The sequence below is a fragment of the Podarcis vaucheri genome, assembly GCF_965113315.1.
Source record: "Podarcis vaucheri genome assembly, chromosome: 7".
Taxonomy (NCBI): domain Eukaryota; kingdom Metazoa; phylum Chordata; class Lepidosauria; order Squamata; family Lacertidae; genus Podarcis; species Podarcis vaucheri.
The window spans coordinates 21,037,897-21,053,305 of NC_138765.1; the positions used below are offsets into that span (position 1 = coordinate 21,037,897).

The 15,409-nt window shown below is 44.4% G+C and overlaps 2 protein-coding genes across 4 annotated transcripts in view; both read left to right on the forward strand.

Annotated features, from left to right (window-relative positions):
* The window catches only part of LOC309537253 (sulfotransferase 2B1-like), a 29,848-nt gene extending 16,172 nt beyond the window's left edge, over window positions 1–13,676 (forward strand). Inside the window, exons 3-7 of one of the 3 annotated variants that reach the window (XM_082231989.1) lie at window positions 10,361–10,569; window positions 10,912–11,038; window positions 12,162–12,256; window positions 12,502–12,682; window positions 13,458–13,676. In XM_082231989.1, coding sequence (XP_082088115.1) covers window positions 10,361–10,569; window positions 10,912–11,038; window positions 12,162–12,256; window positions 12,502–12,682; window positions 13,458–13,567 — 722 coding nt within the window. In that variant the 3' untranslated portion in view covers window positions 13,568–13,676. Of the gene's footprint in view, window positions 1–1,782; window positions 1,858–2,743; window positions 2,896–10,360; window positions 10,570–10,911; window positions 11,039–12,161; window positions 12,257–12,501; window positions 12,683–13,457 lie in introns of those variants that run through there. The other 2 variants (XM_082231990.1, XM_082231991.1) reach the window with 2 other exon arrangements.
* LOC309537250 (sulfotransferase 2B1-like) overlaps window positions 1–14,824 on the forward strand; it is a 75,962-nt gene extending 61,138 nt beyond the window's left edge. The window contains exon 7 of the mRNA XM_082231980.1: window positions 14,626–14,824. Coding sequence (XP_082088106.1) covers window positions 14,626–14,642 — 17 coding nt within the window. The 3' untranslated portion in view covers window positions 14,643–14,824. The remainder of the gene's footprint in view (window positions 1–14,625) is intronic.
* Window positions 14,825–15,409: the final 585 nt, after the last annotated feature.

Below are 15,409 nucleotides of genomic sequence, written 5' to 3' on the forward strand. Positions count from 1 at the left end.
ATTCCGTTCATGTCTCCCATCAAAATTAAGTTGTAATCCAGATAGTCCAGTAAAGTCTCATGCAGCTTCTTAAAAAATTCCGACCTCCCCTCATTTGGTGCATAAATTCCTAATATCAGAATTTTTTCTCCTTGAACTTGGATTTCAATTGCCAGAAATCTTCCTTGTTCATCTTTAAACATCAATTTCGGAAGCAATTTTTCCTTTGCATAGGTCCTTGAGGCAAGCTTTTATGTCATGTGCAATCTGAGGTGGTACCGTCCTCTAACAAGAATGGACCATGCCAGAGACGGCATGTTTGCCTCATCATCAGAAGTGGTAAATGCGTAGAGAGCAAGCAGGACCCATTGCATTTTCCTGCCAGATGTTCTGGAAAGGCTACAGTTCTTCATTCCACATACAGATGCTGACGGGATTTGCTGCTGCATCTAAACAGTGAAAGAACAGTGTCCTCCATTTTACCTGAGGGCAACAGGCTTTTAAGGCAGTGTTTCCCAACCTTTTTTGGGCAAAGGCACACTTGTTTGATGAAAAAAATCTCGAGGCACACCACCATTACAGCCCCGTGACGTCAGCGCGCAGCGTCACGCCGGGAGGGACGCACGAAAGTGTAAGTTTCAATTTTTTCCCCTCCCCCTTGCCGGGGAACCTCCAAGCTTTGGGGGTGGGGGGGAGGCAGCAAAGCGAGGGACTGAGGGACTCCTCCAACGACAAGGGTTGGGGAAGAAGAGAAAGGGCTATTCCGCTCCAGTCCTTTCTGAAGGAGCTGAGGGTGGGGGTCCTTCGGCGAAACGGCGCCGGCCCAGAGCGCTTCTAGGAGGCTGCCTTTGTGCGCGACGTAAAGCCCTCTTTCCCTCCCTCCAGCCCCGTGTCACCTGTGGAAAAGGGGGCTGGATCCAGTGACGCAACTCGGAAAACTGTTAGGGAAGCCAGAGCAGGAAAGTGAGTGGGGGGCGGCGTCGCCGCTTTAACCCACGTTTCCTTTTTGAAAGAGAAACTTAAGACTAGATGACCCTTAGGACCCCTGCCAACTCTACAGTTCTATGGCCCTTTGTGGAGGGGGGGCAGCACCTGGAAAGACGGGCTAGGGGATAATTGGGGCGGCCGCCTTAGGCACACCAGAAGCGAAGCACGTCCTGAGCTACAAAAACAAACCCAATTCCTGCCTCGTTTTTTGCAGTTTCTGCAAAGCGAGGGAGTCTCCCCCGCCTCCATTCCTCGGTGCCTCCTCCTCCCCCTGCTCCCCACTACGGGTCTCCCCTGCACTTGGCCAGGCCGCCTCGCCCTCCTTCCTTTCCCAGAGCAGTGGCTCAGAGCGCCTCCTTGCACCGCAGGTACACTCCGTGGGGAGGGGAGGGAGCGGAAGCCCAGACCAGCCCCCAACCCACTTAGTCCGACCCCTCAAACCTTCCCAAAATAAGAACTCTGCGTTCTACAACGTAGAGGAAGCTCATGCAACGCGGAGGCAGACTCCGGCTGGCGTGTGTTAGAGCAGTGTTTCCCAACCTTTTTTGGACTCGCCCGCCTCCCTCCAGGCAACATCTCGCGGCACACCAGGCAACATCTCGCGGCACACTAGTGTGCCGCGGAACACCGGTTGGGAAACACTGTTTTAAGGGACAGACATTGTAGCTCTACAGCTCAGGACTGCTTACTAATGCCTGAGCATGAGGAAGAAAAGCTCTAATTTGAGCTGAAGTAATTTCAGGTGAACTTGTTTGCGGTTGGCATTTGCTCTTGTGTTGTTCCAACATGTTGTTCCTTGGAGTGCCAAGGAATAAGGCCACAATGCTGCGTGCCAGAGGTGAAGAACCTCTTCTTTTTCTGTGTATGTTTGAATGACTCACAGAAAAAGTCTGTCAACAACCAGTCAATAGAGCGTAGAGTCAGAGCTGACTGTGAACACAGTTTGCAGGTCCAGAAGGGGGTACAGTTTGCAGGATTGCATACCTTCCTCTCTGTGCAACATCCCATCTACGTCTATCTATTTCATGGGTGTCTAGGTCAAAATAAGAAATTGTTCTGAAAGAGGCAGTCTGGAGAACAAGGGAGTTTCTGCACAATCTCGAGACCTGGATAATGCTGGGGACTCCCTGAAAACAGGTTGCAGATTCTCCAGGCCATCAAGACACAGTAGTTGCCTCAGGGTTGTTTATGCCAGAGTTGGCAGGTTCTGTGTCTTTCACATCGATTTGGAAAGCAAGCAGAAATTCAGCAGGCAGCGCAACAGACACAAAGTTCCCGGAGCTCTCTGTGGTGCAATAAGAAAACATGGCTGGACCCAGCTGGTCCAGGTACCCAACAGGCATGCATTAGTGCTGCTGGAAAGCAAAATCAGGAGGGTGGGAATGGTTGAGGAGGGGCTCAGGGCAAACAGTCAGGGGGCATTTTCTTTCCCCCCTAATGTCAGCTACCTGAGGGGTTGCCTGCCTCACAGCTGAGCACAAGGAAGAAACGTACCAATTTAAGTTTACGTAATTTCAGGTGAACATCTTGGTGGTTGCCACTTGCTCTTGTCTTGTTCTAGGGATCCCTGGGGACTGGAAGAACCTCCTGACAGTGGCACAGAGTGAATGTTTGCCTTCCATTTTTTTTAATTGATTTGTTCCATGAGAAAATAAAAGAAAGCTAGCACACAAATAAACGAAAGAGAATAGCGCACAAAGAAAAGAATAGCGAAGAAAAGAAAAAGAAAGAATACATAAAATTGTAGTTTTTACATCTTGCTCTTGTCTTGTTCTAGGGATCTCTGGGGACTGGAAGAACCTCCTGACAGTGGCACAGAGTGAACGCTTTGACCGTGTTTACTGGGAGAACATGCGTGGTGTGAATATGACTTTCCCTTGGGAATGAAGAATCCCAGATTGTTGCTCCTGGTGTTCTCCACATTCATATGTGTCATATGGCTTGGCTGTTTTCTGCTACCACTGTGCTAAATAAACATACCTGATCAGGAACAGTTGTTCTTTATTTTTTGACCAAATCACAAAGTGTCTTTAGAGGTTGGAGGTCCTTCTGCAGCAGCTGCAGGAGAAATGCTGAGATCGAGATGCCCCTTGAACATCCCCTTCATAGACCTGATGAAGGCCTTCAACCTCATCAGGCAAAAGGGACTCCTCACACTGCTCAAGATAGGATGCCTACGGAAGCGTCACAAGATGATTGTGTTCTTCCATGATAACATGCCCGGCAACTTCCATTATGAGGGCACATCCTCAGATGCCTTCCCTGTTTGTGTTCTTTTTTAAAATGCATGAACTGCTCTTAGAAAACGTCTTCTTTGGATGCTAAACAGCAGGGTGAAATGAATAAATTTACAGTAAAATCTTAAAAAGCTAAGAACAAGTTTAACAAATAAATAAATTAATAACGAACAGCAACAGGCCATAGTGGGAGATGTACTCTTTTTATAATAATTTTTATTGATTTTAACATATAAATTATAATACATACCACATAACTTCATCACTTATATAATCTTTTTTGGACTTCCATCAGCACCTCTGATGATCCACCCTTTTGACCATTTCTTATGCATTTCTTAAATTCATATTGCCTTTAATTGTTTTAACTAGCTATCCTCCCCCTTATCCATTTTTGCAATAATTCCAATAACACTCCTCACAAAACGTCTTGCAAACCTACAAACGTAGTCTTATCATCACAAGTAGTTTTCAAATAGTCTGTAAATTTACTCCAGTCTTCTGTGAATTTCTGGTCCCGCTGATTTTGAATCCTTCCGGTTAGTTTATCCAATTCTCCATAGTCCATTAATTTTGTTCTCCATTCTTCTTTCATCAGTAGTTCTTCTTGCTTCCATTTTTGGGCCAATAACATTCTTGCTGCCGTTGTTGCATATAAAAACAATTTACATTCCTTTCTATTTATATCACTTACTACTATGCCCAGTAAAAATCCTTCTGGCTTCTTTATAAATGTATATCTTTTTTTTTAAAAAAAATCATCTCATTGTATATCATCTCCCTGAAGCTTTTCACCTTTTTACATTCCCACCACATGTGATAAAATGTTCCCTTTTTTCTTTACATTTCCAACATTTATTGCTAACTTTATACATTTTAGCTAACTTTACGGGTGTAATATACCATCTATACATCATTTTCATCAAATTTTCTTTTAGGGCATTGCATGCAGTAAATTTTAAACCTTCTTTCCATAATTTTACCCATTCACTCAGCTGTATATTATACCCAAAATCTTTAGCCCAATGAATCATAACCAACTTTACCTCCTCATCCTTCAAATGCCATTCAAGCAGCAATTCTTACATTTTAGACAAAATTTGACAATCATTGCTTAATATCTCTAATTCAAACTTTGACCTGCTTTCATCAAATCCCTTTTCTTTAAAATCCTGTTTAAACATTTCATTGACCTGACGTAATGCAGCAAATCATTCACATATTCTTTAATTTCTTCATATGGTTTCATTTTCCATTTACTTCCTTCCTTTTGTATTAACTTCCAATAATTTATCCATTTCCCACTCCTGTTGACCTTTTTCACACTCATTGCTTCTAATGGAGATAACCAATGCAGTGTTTTACGCTCCAATAGGTTCTTATAACTATCAAATATTTCTATTAAAGATCTTCGAAATATATGGCTTCCAAATCCTTTATGGATTTTTGTCTTATTATACCATAAATATGCGTGCCATCCAAATCTATTATCATAACCTTCTGTAATGGTTCTAGGGGTTGCTCGTGTGTAAATCGGCGCCACACCTGGCTGGGTTGCCTGAGTGAACCCTTTCTGTCCGGACAGCCACTCGCCTGTGGCTGTCTCAATCGCTGGCAGAATCCGTCAGTGGGCGTTTCTTGAATTCTTCCAGCAAAGAAGTTCTTTGACGCCTAGTCTCTGCCTACTCTCCCTGCGCGGAAGCCTTCTGCGCAGGGAGGGTGTGGGCAGTGGAGGACCCGTGCTCTCCCCGCTGGTCCCCGGTGAGGAGTCATGGAGCCACCTCGCCGATTCCCCCATCTGCCCCATCTGCTACGCTGATTTCCTTCCCCAGAAGATGTGCTGCTTCTCTCCCTCCCGGGACGCTCTCCGGAATCCCTCTGGAGCCCTCCCTCTCCCCCTGGCTCCGATGGCAGTTCCCTGACACCTTCCAAATCTAACAGTTCCGTATTTTCTAATAACTTCCATTCCTTTAATCAACAGAGGCAGGATGCTACATAATACAATTTCAGATCTGGCAAGGCGAAGCCTCCTCTTTCTTTAGCATCTGTTAACAACTTAAATTGTATTCTTGGCTTCTTTCCCTGCCAGATATACCTTGAAATAGTTTTTTGCCAATCTTTAAAAATTGCTGCCCCTTTGATTATTGGAATTGTCTGGGGGGGGGAATAACATCTTTGGTAGCACATTCATTTAATGGCAGAAATCCTTCCCCAAAATGAGAATTTCATCCTTCCTCATATTTCTAGATCTCTTTTAATACCATTCCACACTGGCGTATAGTTATTTTGAGATAGATCAATATTTTTAGAGGTTAACCAAATTCCCAAATACCAGTGTATGAACTACAGTGGACATGCTATAGACTGGGGCAAAAGCTATTCTCAGCTGGCATGCTGCTTGAAGAAAAGTGGGAAGAGCAAAGACTAGAACAGGGGTCTGCAACCCGCGGTTCCGGAGCCGCATGTGGCTCTTTTACACCTTTGCTGTGGCTCCGGGGCGGATACTAGCGAGGGGAGGAGGCGCACTGTTCCCCCCGACACACCCCACTGTGGAGGGCGCTGTACTGGCTGTGACGTCGCATGGGGCCGGTGCGTGTGTTAGTCACACACCGTCCCGACGTCACCTTCCCACCCGCCCGCTACATTGTAAGGGGCATGTACGCTGGTCACTGCATTGAAAGGGGGCATGTACACTGGTCAGTTTTGAAGGGGAGTGAAGAACACACGCACAAAAAAAGAGAACTTGTTAATTTAACATTTATTTCTATGAGGAGGAGTAATTCTGAGGGGTCAAACAAAGAAATAATTAAAAAAGTTATTTTTATAATGACGAGTTTTGTGGCTCCCAGTTTTTTTTTCTTCGGAAACAGGTCCAAGTGGCTCTTTTTGTCTTAAAGGTTGCAGACCCCTGGACTAGAAGAAAAAGAAGAGAAGAGGCAGCCAGTGGTGGAAAGTTTTTCACAAGTTGAATTGCAGGCTGATTCAGGCCTATTCCAGTGACGGTGGGAGGCAGGGATCTGGGCTGAGTCAGGTTGAGGCAGCCCAGGATTTCAGAATGATCCAGGCCTGTTACAGGATGTGGCGTTGGGTGGGGCGCCTGAGGGGTCTGTTTTGCTAGGATGTTCCATGCAGGGAATCAGAGGTGTAACTAGGGTCCCTTATTGTGCACCCTTCCCAAAATTTTTGCCTTTATCCTGCAGTGTTAGCAGGATGGTAAGCTTCTTTCATGTATGAACTGACAGAACCAGTAGCTTCATGTCACCAGACACATATACGTCATCCACTCCATAGTCTGGTACTTGATTTTGGCTTCATTGGCAGGGACCCCTTTCACCAGCCCGTAAGCCTCTGCAGGGAAATCGCTGGGGAAGCAGATCTGAGCAGAGCTGAATCTTTGCACAACAGCTGGTGAGCAGCGGATTTGGCCTGGTGGGCAGCAAAATGCTCCTTCACAAGTGCTCCTCCCAGCACGATTGAACCTCCTCCCCATCTATGAATTGGGGAGGTGGAGGGAGGGGAGAGCACGCCTTCCCCCTTGACTGAATGTTTAAGTCTTGCTCTATGAGCCAGGAAAAGAAGGAAGCTCCAGACTCAACTGTAGTGAGCATGGCCTGTGTCTTTCAGAGGCATGCCTGGAATACAAACTCCCCTCTCTGGTTGGCAGTGGTCCAAAGTTAATTGGAAACTTCATCTCATCTATGTAGGAAGTGCATGCTATGCTGAGTTAGTGATCTTCTGCTGACAGAAAAATATACCTGCTGAAGTTTCCCTCATTCCTCCTGCTTCCTGATATTACTGCAGACTCTTTGCAAGGTTTCCTCACACAGTAAGTATCTTTCTCATACCCACAGGATGCTCCAGTAGCTGCTGGATAATAAAGACTGCTCCTGTTCCCTTCTTGTATTCAAGGATTGCTTACGTTCTTTCAGATGATCTTCTCCTTCTTTTTCTCCCCTTGATGAATTCTTCCCCAGTTGCCTTCTCCCTTTTCCAGATTCCCTCTTTCCTTTTCCAGATTGGAACATGCATGGGTTTTAAACTAACTGCTATATTCTATAAATGTAGCAGTGGAAGAAAGACAGGGCAACAGGTCCACCCACTGGCTCTTCTGAGAGACCTGCTCCTCCTTGCTCCTCACCTCCCTGAACTGTCTTCTATTGGCAGTCCTCCACCTGTTGAGAGAGAAGGGAGAGCAATGCCTCTGCTGAGAGACCCGCTTCATTTCACTTCTCTTCTTCCCAAACAGATTTCATGCAATATGGTAATCAATTTCAGATCTTTGAAGTTTTACATATGGGTTTTCTTCCCCCTTCCCCTTTGGATTGTCTTTTGAGATTTTAAGGCTGTGAGTGGGGACTCTTTGCTCTGCTCTTGGTTTACAGCTGTTATGTAACGCTGCTCTGTTCTTGGTTTACAGGTGTTATGTAAAGCTATGTAAAGCTGTAGTTTGCAGCTACTGAGCAAGTGGAATGCTGTAAATGAATAATGGGTACCAAGGGTTCCATATACAGGCAAAAGTTCGCCTCACCTGGCCTCCTAGTCACAGATGCAGGGAAGAGGAAAAACTATTTTTCACTTCAGATAGCTAGTGTGAGAGTAGTCCCAGAAGCAGTTGTGCATGTATGTGTATGGAGGGGTGTGTGTCTTTTTTTAGGCAGGTGTGGCTGTGATGTAACACTCTCTTCTTGCGTAAACTGATTTTCCTCCAGTTGATGCATAGTGGCAGTGATCCAGTGGAGGTGAATGGGGCCTATTTCCTCATGGAAGTGAAGGTGATTGGAGTTTATTATGTGACGATTTTGTGTCCAAGATCTTACTGAGATTTGAAAGCCTGATATGATGTGCACTCAAAACCGAGTTCATTGTATTTTCCCACCACCATACCTGGTGGCACCACCCAGACACCTATTAATGGCCTATTAATTGACAGCTACTCCTTGGTTTGTGAAAATGGACTTCCGGAACGGTTTCCTTTCAATTTACGAGGTACAACTGTATTGCAATATATAGCACCATCTTAAACCAGTTCTCCATTCCTGGATAATGATTACTTAAATTATAAGAAATTTACAAATGAAGGAAGATGGACAGCAAATAAGTTGAATATCTCAAAAGAACTGTCTACTCCATGTGAAAGTTACATGTTTTTCACTTTCTGAACTACACAAAGTGAAACACAGGCAATTCCTGATTTTTGCAATGTGCTTCTTCAGCTAAGTAATGTGTACAAAAATGCATATAAGTGTACATAAAATGCATACTTTAGTGGGAAAAAACATAGAAATGCATTATATTGGGAGGGGAAAATGTTTGTAAAAATGTGCAAGAAATTTCACAAACTGACGTGGAAATATGGAGAACTGATTTTAAGATTGCAAAAATGAGAATTCAAAATAGAACTATTACACAATCCCTAGTCACTGTTGATGTTCACAGAAGGAAGCAAAAGAACCCTTGAAATTACTGGGGAAGTCAAGAAACCTTGAAAAAAAGAGAGATTTCCAAATCATTCTGTCTTTCTGGAATATCTTAACCCAGATATTTACAGCGCTCATGAGCTGAACTGAGAATATTCCCAGGAGAAGCTTATATGTAATGGCATGCTTCTGTCATGTCACTAGGAAGGCTGTCAGTGCTGGATATGGGTGGTGTGGGTGGTTCCCTTGCAAAGGGGCCCAATTCGAGGGGGTTCATAATCATAATCACAATGAAACCTATACTTATATGGTTACCTACGGAGAATTATTAAAAAAGCAACTGTACCTTTAAAATATTATTGTGAAAATATATTGTGGAGGTGAGGGGGAAATTTTGTTCTTGCTCAGGGCACCATATTACCAAAGTCTATCTCTGATGCTGTGTCAGGATAACCATCTCTACAGGTTGATTGTATAGAGACAAGCCATTTTTCTGGTATAGTCATTTTCCAAAAATCCTCATAATTAACACCCAGTTAATTTAATAACTGAATTAAAACAACATGGATTGACAAGAGCACAGCAAGGTGACTGTCTACCAGGATAAAGATTCTGTGAAAACCCACAACACAGGACCTAAATCCTAGGGTTAGGAAGTCCATAGTAAGGCTACTTAGCAGTATAATTCAAGGAACCACAGGATACTAGACTAGGAACCCCACAAGTACATCACAAATCTAGCAAGCAGGAAAGTCAATGGGTAGCTAAGTTAAAAGAAGCAAATTATCAAGTCCAGAAGGGGTGTGGGATTTTTGCATTGTTTTGCACCCTCTGCCATTTGTATGAATATCTCCCCATGTGTATGTCAGAAGTGCCATGAGTTTCAGGCTCTCAGGGAACAAGTTCCTTCCCTTGAAGCCAAGGTTGCAGAACTTGAAAGTGTAGGAGGCAGAGTAAGTGGTCAAGGAGACCTTCAGGGATGTGGTAGCTGGGTGACCTTCCCACAATGACAGTTCTCCTGCCCTCAGGAAGAAGGGAGGTCCTGAGAAAGGAGAACATCCCTTTGAAGAAGAGGGAGGCATTCCCTTAGAAAGGACCCATTTCTTGGGAGTTGGTATTGGGACCTGTTCTTTTGTAACTTGTTCATAAATGATCAAGGAGTGAGGTGACCAGGTTTGCTGACCCTAAAAATAGATGGTCAGTAAAATGGTGAATGAATTTAATGTAAACAAGTGTGAAGTGATGCATAATGGAGCAAAACATCTCAATTTCCCGTACACGCTCATGGGGTGTGAAGTGGAGGTGATGCTGCAAGAGCGAGACATTGGAGTAATCTTCAATAGCTCAAGGAAGACGTTGACCCAGTGTGCAGTGGTTGTGAGAAAAGCAGATTCCATGCTGGGGAACACTAGGAACGGAATGAACACAAAACTGCTGCTAAGATAATGCTTCTCTCTAGATTCCCACAGGCTTCTGGGAGAAAGAGGATGCCAGACTCAATGGGTCATTGGCGTCATCCAGAAGGCTATTCTTCTGTTCTCATTTGTGCCACACTCAACGAAAAAATATATTCAGTTTCACCATGGTAAACCATTCCAGAATTTTGGGGATCTTGCCCAATATGAGGGTGCTGTATAGCTAGAAGAGGAAGAAGATTCATTGAAATTCTTATGTTCGTCTAATTGCTTTTCAAGGGCCAGGTATTAATGCACAATGACTGACTGCTGGATTTCCTCCTAGGTACTCATTGGATGTCAGAGCTCCTGAGCTTAATCCAGAGCCAAGGGGACCCCTCATGGGTTCAGAATGTACCACTGGGGGAAAGGGCACCCTGGATTGAGCTGGATGAAGATTTGAAGATTGCCTTGAAAAATCCTCCCCCCAGACTCCTGACAACTCATCTGCCATTCCAGCTTTTCCCCAAGTCCTTCCTCCACTCCAAGGCCAAGGTAAAAGAGGAACAATGGACACATCAAGACTGCCTTTGACTCTTGTCTTTTTGGCACACAGATGTGGGGGATTCGGGAACACTTGACACAGCCTCTTCTGCCATTTTCTGTACTAGAGAATGGGGAGGACTATTGGGAATTTCCTTAGCAGTTTCCTGATTGTGGAAGAACTTTAAGTGTACATGGTCCACATTCATGGTCAGCCCAGGTCCTCGCTGGAGGTGTCCCCTGTTCCCATGTCAGGTTTTAGTTATCATGCCTTCAGTTTGCTGCCACACTCTGCCTGTTGATAGTGTTGGGCTGCCTGGGCCCTCCTTCAATATAGCTCTTCCTCTGTTACAGGTAGTCTATACTCTGCGTAACCCCAGAGATGCTATGGTTTCAAGCTACCACTTCGTCAAAGGCTTTAAAGTATTGAAGGACCTTGGAACTGTGGAAGAGTTCATGGAGAGATTCCTGAGTGGGGAAAGTATGGATTGAGGCAAATCAGCCACTCTTTGCTGTGACCCAGCACCAGTGATGTCCAGCACCAGAAAACATTTATTTTTAGCTAACTCTAGAGTTCTATCCGAAAATTATAATTCCCAATTGGATACATGGAGAAGGGCAGAAATGTGGCAAAGTCCTACATTTGTCATTTGCTTTCAAAGAAAATCAACAAATGCCCTTTCAGATGGGCGAGAAAGGCACTAAAATGAGAAGAGGGTGAAACTTAAGGAAAGTCCTTAACAGCTGGGTGAGATTGGCACCAACAAGAGAATAGATCAAAATCAATGATAGCAGACATTCTCACTGGTAGAAGAAAGAAAAAGAAACCATAATGGAGAAAGCCCATTAAAGCATAAGATTATTGACTCATTCAAAGCTTTACTTCTCTTGTACTTGGATAATGTCAGTACACAGAGAAGTCAGTAGGCATTGGACATAGGATAGCGCTTAAGTCTCCTGTTACTGATTTTGTTTGGTGTTTCCTCTACGTCTACAATAGCATTCTCTCCCCCCCCCAATAACTACTTTAATTTCATCCTTGATTCCTCTTTGCTCTTTCAGTAGATTATGGTTCCTGGTTTGACCATGTGAAAGGCTGGGTGGAAATTATAATTCCCAATTGGATACATGGAGAAGGCAGAAATGTGGCAAAGTCCTACATTTGTCATTTGCTCTCAAAGAAAATCAATAAATGCCCGTTCAAATGGGCGAGAAAGGCACTAAAATGAGAATAGGGTGAAACTTAAGGAAATTCCTCAACACCAACAAGACAATAGATCAGAATTGATGATAACACAAATTCTCACTAGTGGCAGAAAGAAAAAGAAACCTTAATGGAGAAAGCCCATTAAAGTGTAAAATTGTTGACTCATTCAAACATTTACTTCTTCTGTATGTGGATAATGTCAGTAGATAGATCAGTCAGCAGGTTGCATTGGACTCAGGGTAGCCTTGAAGTCTCCTGTTACTGATTTTGTTCTTAAGGGATAATGCAGTTATTTTCCAAGTTCCTGACTGGTGTTTCCTCTACATGTACAATAGCATTCTCTACTCCCTCCCACAACTCCTTACATTTCACCCTTGCTTCCCCTTTGCTCTTCCAGTAGGTTATGGTTCCTGGTTTGACCATGTGAAAGGCTGGGTGGAGATGAAGGACAGAGCCAACATCTTCTTCATCACCTATGAAGAACTATGGCAGGTAAAGGTCCAGTTTTAACTTTGTTGACCTGCAGCCCCAATTCTGACATTATTCACACATGAAGCTGCCACACATGAAGCTGCCCAATAACCTGCTTTTCTGCCTCAAATGTAATGTCTCTTGCTGATTCATTTTGCCCAATGCATATTGCATACTGGTCTCATGCTCTCTGTGTGCTTCCTGATGAAGTGCAAGCTCTCTACATCACATGAGGATTCACAGCCATTTGCTTTTGCTTTCTGCAGGACCTTCGAGACAGCGTGCAGAAGATCTGTCATTTTCTTGGCAAGGAGCTGAACAGCCAGCAAATTGAATCTGTGGTGGAAAATGCCTCCTTCCACAAGATGAAGGACAACAAGATGTCTAACCTTTCCACAACACCAGAGAACATTTTTGACCATACAAAAGCAACGCTCATGAGGAAAGGTAATAACATTGGAGTGTCAAGGAATAAGGCCACAATGCTGCGTGCCAGAGGTGAAGAACCTCTTCTTTTTCTGTGTATGTTTGAATGACCCACAGAAAAAGTCTATCAGAAACCAGTTAATAGAGCGTAGAGTCAGAGCTGACTGTGAACACAGTTTGCAGGTCCAGAAGGGGGTACAGTTTGCAGGATTGCCTACCTTCCTCTCTGTGCAACATCCCATCTATCTATTTCATGGGTGTCCAGATCAAAATAAGGAATTATTCTGAAAGGGGCAGTCTGGAGAACAAGGTTGTGTCTGCACAATTTTGAGACCTGGATAATGTTGGGGACTCCCTGAAAAGAGGTTGCAGATTCTCCAGGCCATCAAGACGCAGTAGTTGCCTCAGAGTTGTTTATGCCAGAGTTGGCAGGTTCTGTGCCTTTCACATCAGTTTGGAAAGCAAGCAGAAATTCAGCAGACAGAGCAACAGACACACAGTTCATGGATATCTCTGTGGTGCAATAAGAAAACATGTCTGGATGAGACACCCAGCTGGTCCAGGTACCCAACATGCATGCATTAGTGCTGCTGAAAAGCCAGATCAGGAGGGTGGGAATGGTTGGGGAGGGGCTCAGGGCAAACAGTCAGGGGGCACATTCTTTCTCCTCTAACATCGGCTACCTGAGGGGTTGCCTGCCTCACAGCTGAGGACGAAGAAGAAACGTCCCAATTTTAGTATACGTAATTTCAGGTGAACATCTTGGTGGTTGACATTTGCTCTTGTGTTGTTCTAGGGATCTCCGGGGACTGGAAGAACCTCCTGACAGTGGCACAGAGTGAACGCTTTGACCGTGTTTACTGGGAGAACATGCGTGGTGTGAATATGACCTTCCCTTGGGAATGAAGAATCCCAGATTGTTGCTCCTGATTTTCTCCACATTCTTATGTATCATATGGTTTGGCTCTTTTCTGCTACCACTGTGCTAAATAAACACACTTGATCAGGAATGGAATAGTTGTTCTTTATTTTTTTACCAAATCACAAAGTGTCTTTAGAGCTTGGAAGTCCTTCTGCAGCAGCTGCAGGAGAAATGCTGAGACCAAGACGCCCCTTGAACATCACCTTCATAGACCTGATGAAGGCCTTCAACCTTGTCAGCCAAAAAGGACTCTTCACACTGCTCAAGATAGGATGCCCACAGAAGCGTCACAAGATGATTGTGTTCTTCCATGATAACATGCCCGGCAACTTCCAATATGAGGGCATATCCTCAGATGCTTTCTCTGTTCGTGTTCTTTTCTCAAATGCATGAATTGCTCTTATGAAAGTTCCTCTTTGAATGCTAAAGTGCAGGGTAAAATTAATAAATTTACTTTTAATCGCCTTGAGGAAAGCTTTTATATCATGTGCAGTCTGAGGTGGTACCATCCTCTAACAAGAATGGAACATGCCAGAGACAGCATGTTTGCCTCATCATCAGAAGTGGTAAGTGCATAGAGGGCAAGCAGGACCCATTGCATTTTCCTGCCAGATGTAGAAGGCTACAGATTTTCCACATACAGATGCTGACGGGATTTGCTGCTGCATCTAAACAGCGAAAGAACAGTGTCCTCCATTTCACCTGAGGGCAACAGGCTTTTAAGGGGCAGACATTGTAGCTCTACAGCTCAGCACTGCTTACTAACGGATCTTTTTGGACGCTCTCTGTGATGCAATTGGAAAAGGTGGCTGGAAGAGACACCTAGCTGGGCCAAGTCACCAACACGCAAGCATTAGTGCTGCTGGAGTACCAAGTCAGGAGGGTGAGCAAGGAGTCAGGGGACATGTGCTTTTCCCTCTAACGTCAGCCACCTGAGGGAGCTGTCACATGCCTGAGCTTGAGGAGGAAAAGGTCTAATTTGAGATAAAATCATTTCAGTCAAACTTCTTTGGGGTTGACATTTGCTCTTGTGTTATTCCAGGGATCTCCAGAGACTGAAAGAACCCCCTGACAGTGGCATAGAGTGAACGCTTTGACCATGCTTATCGGAAGAACACATGTGGTGTGAATATCACCTTCAAATGGGACTGAAGAATCCCAGATTGTTGCTGTTCTCCACATTCTTATGTATCAGATGGATTGGGTATTTTCTGCTGAATAAACAGATACCTGATCAGAAATGGTACAGTTGCCTTTATCCTGCAGTGTGAGAAGTACGGTAAGCTTCTTTTGTGTATGAACTGACTGAAACAATGGCTTCATGTCACTAGACACATATATGTCATCCACTCCATAGTCTGGTACTTGATTTTTGCACCACTGGCAGGGACCCATTTCCTGAACCCTAAGTTTCTTCAGTGAAAGCACTGGGGAAGCAGATCTGAGCAGAGTTGAATCCTTGCATAACAGCTGGTGAGCAGCAGATTTGGTCTGGAGGGCTGGAAAATGCCCCTTCTCAAGTGCCTCTCCCAGCAAGATTGAACCTCCTCCCCATCTATGAATTAGGGAGGTGGGGGAAGGGGAGAACACACATTCCTCCCTGACTGAATGTTTAAGTCTTGCTCTGTGAGCCAAGAAAAGAAGGAAGCTCCAGACTCAACTGTAGTGAGCATGGCCTTTGTCTTTCAGAGGCATGCCTGGAATACAAACTCCCCTCTCTGGTTGGCAGTGGTTTCATCCAAAGTTCATTCACACTTTCATCCTATCTATGTAGGAATTTGATCTTCTACTGACAGAAAAATAAAGCTGCTGAAGTTTCCCTCATT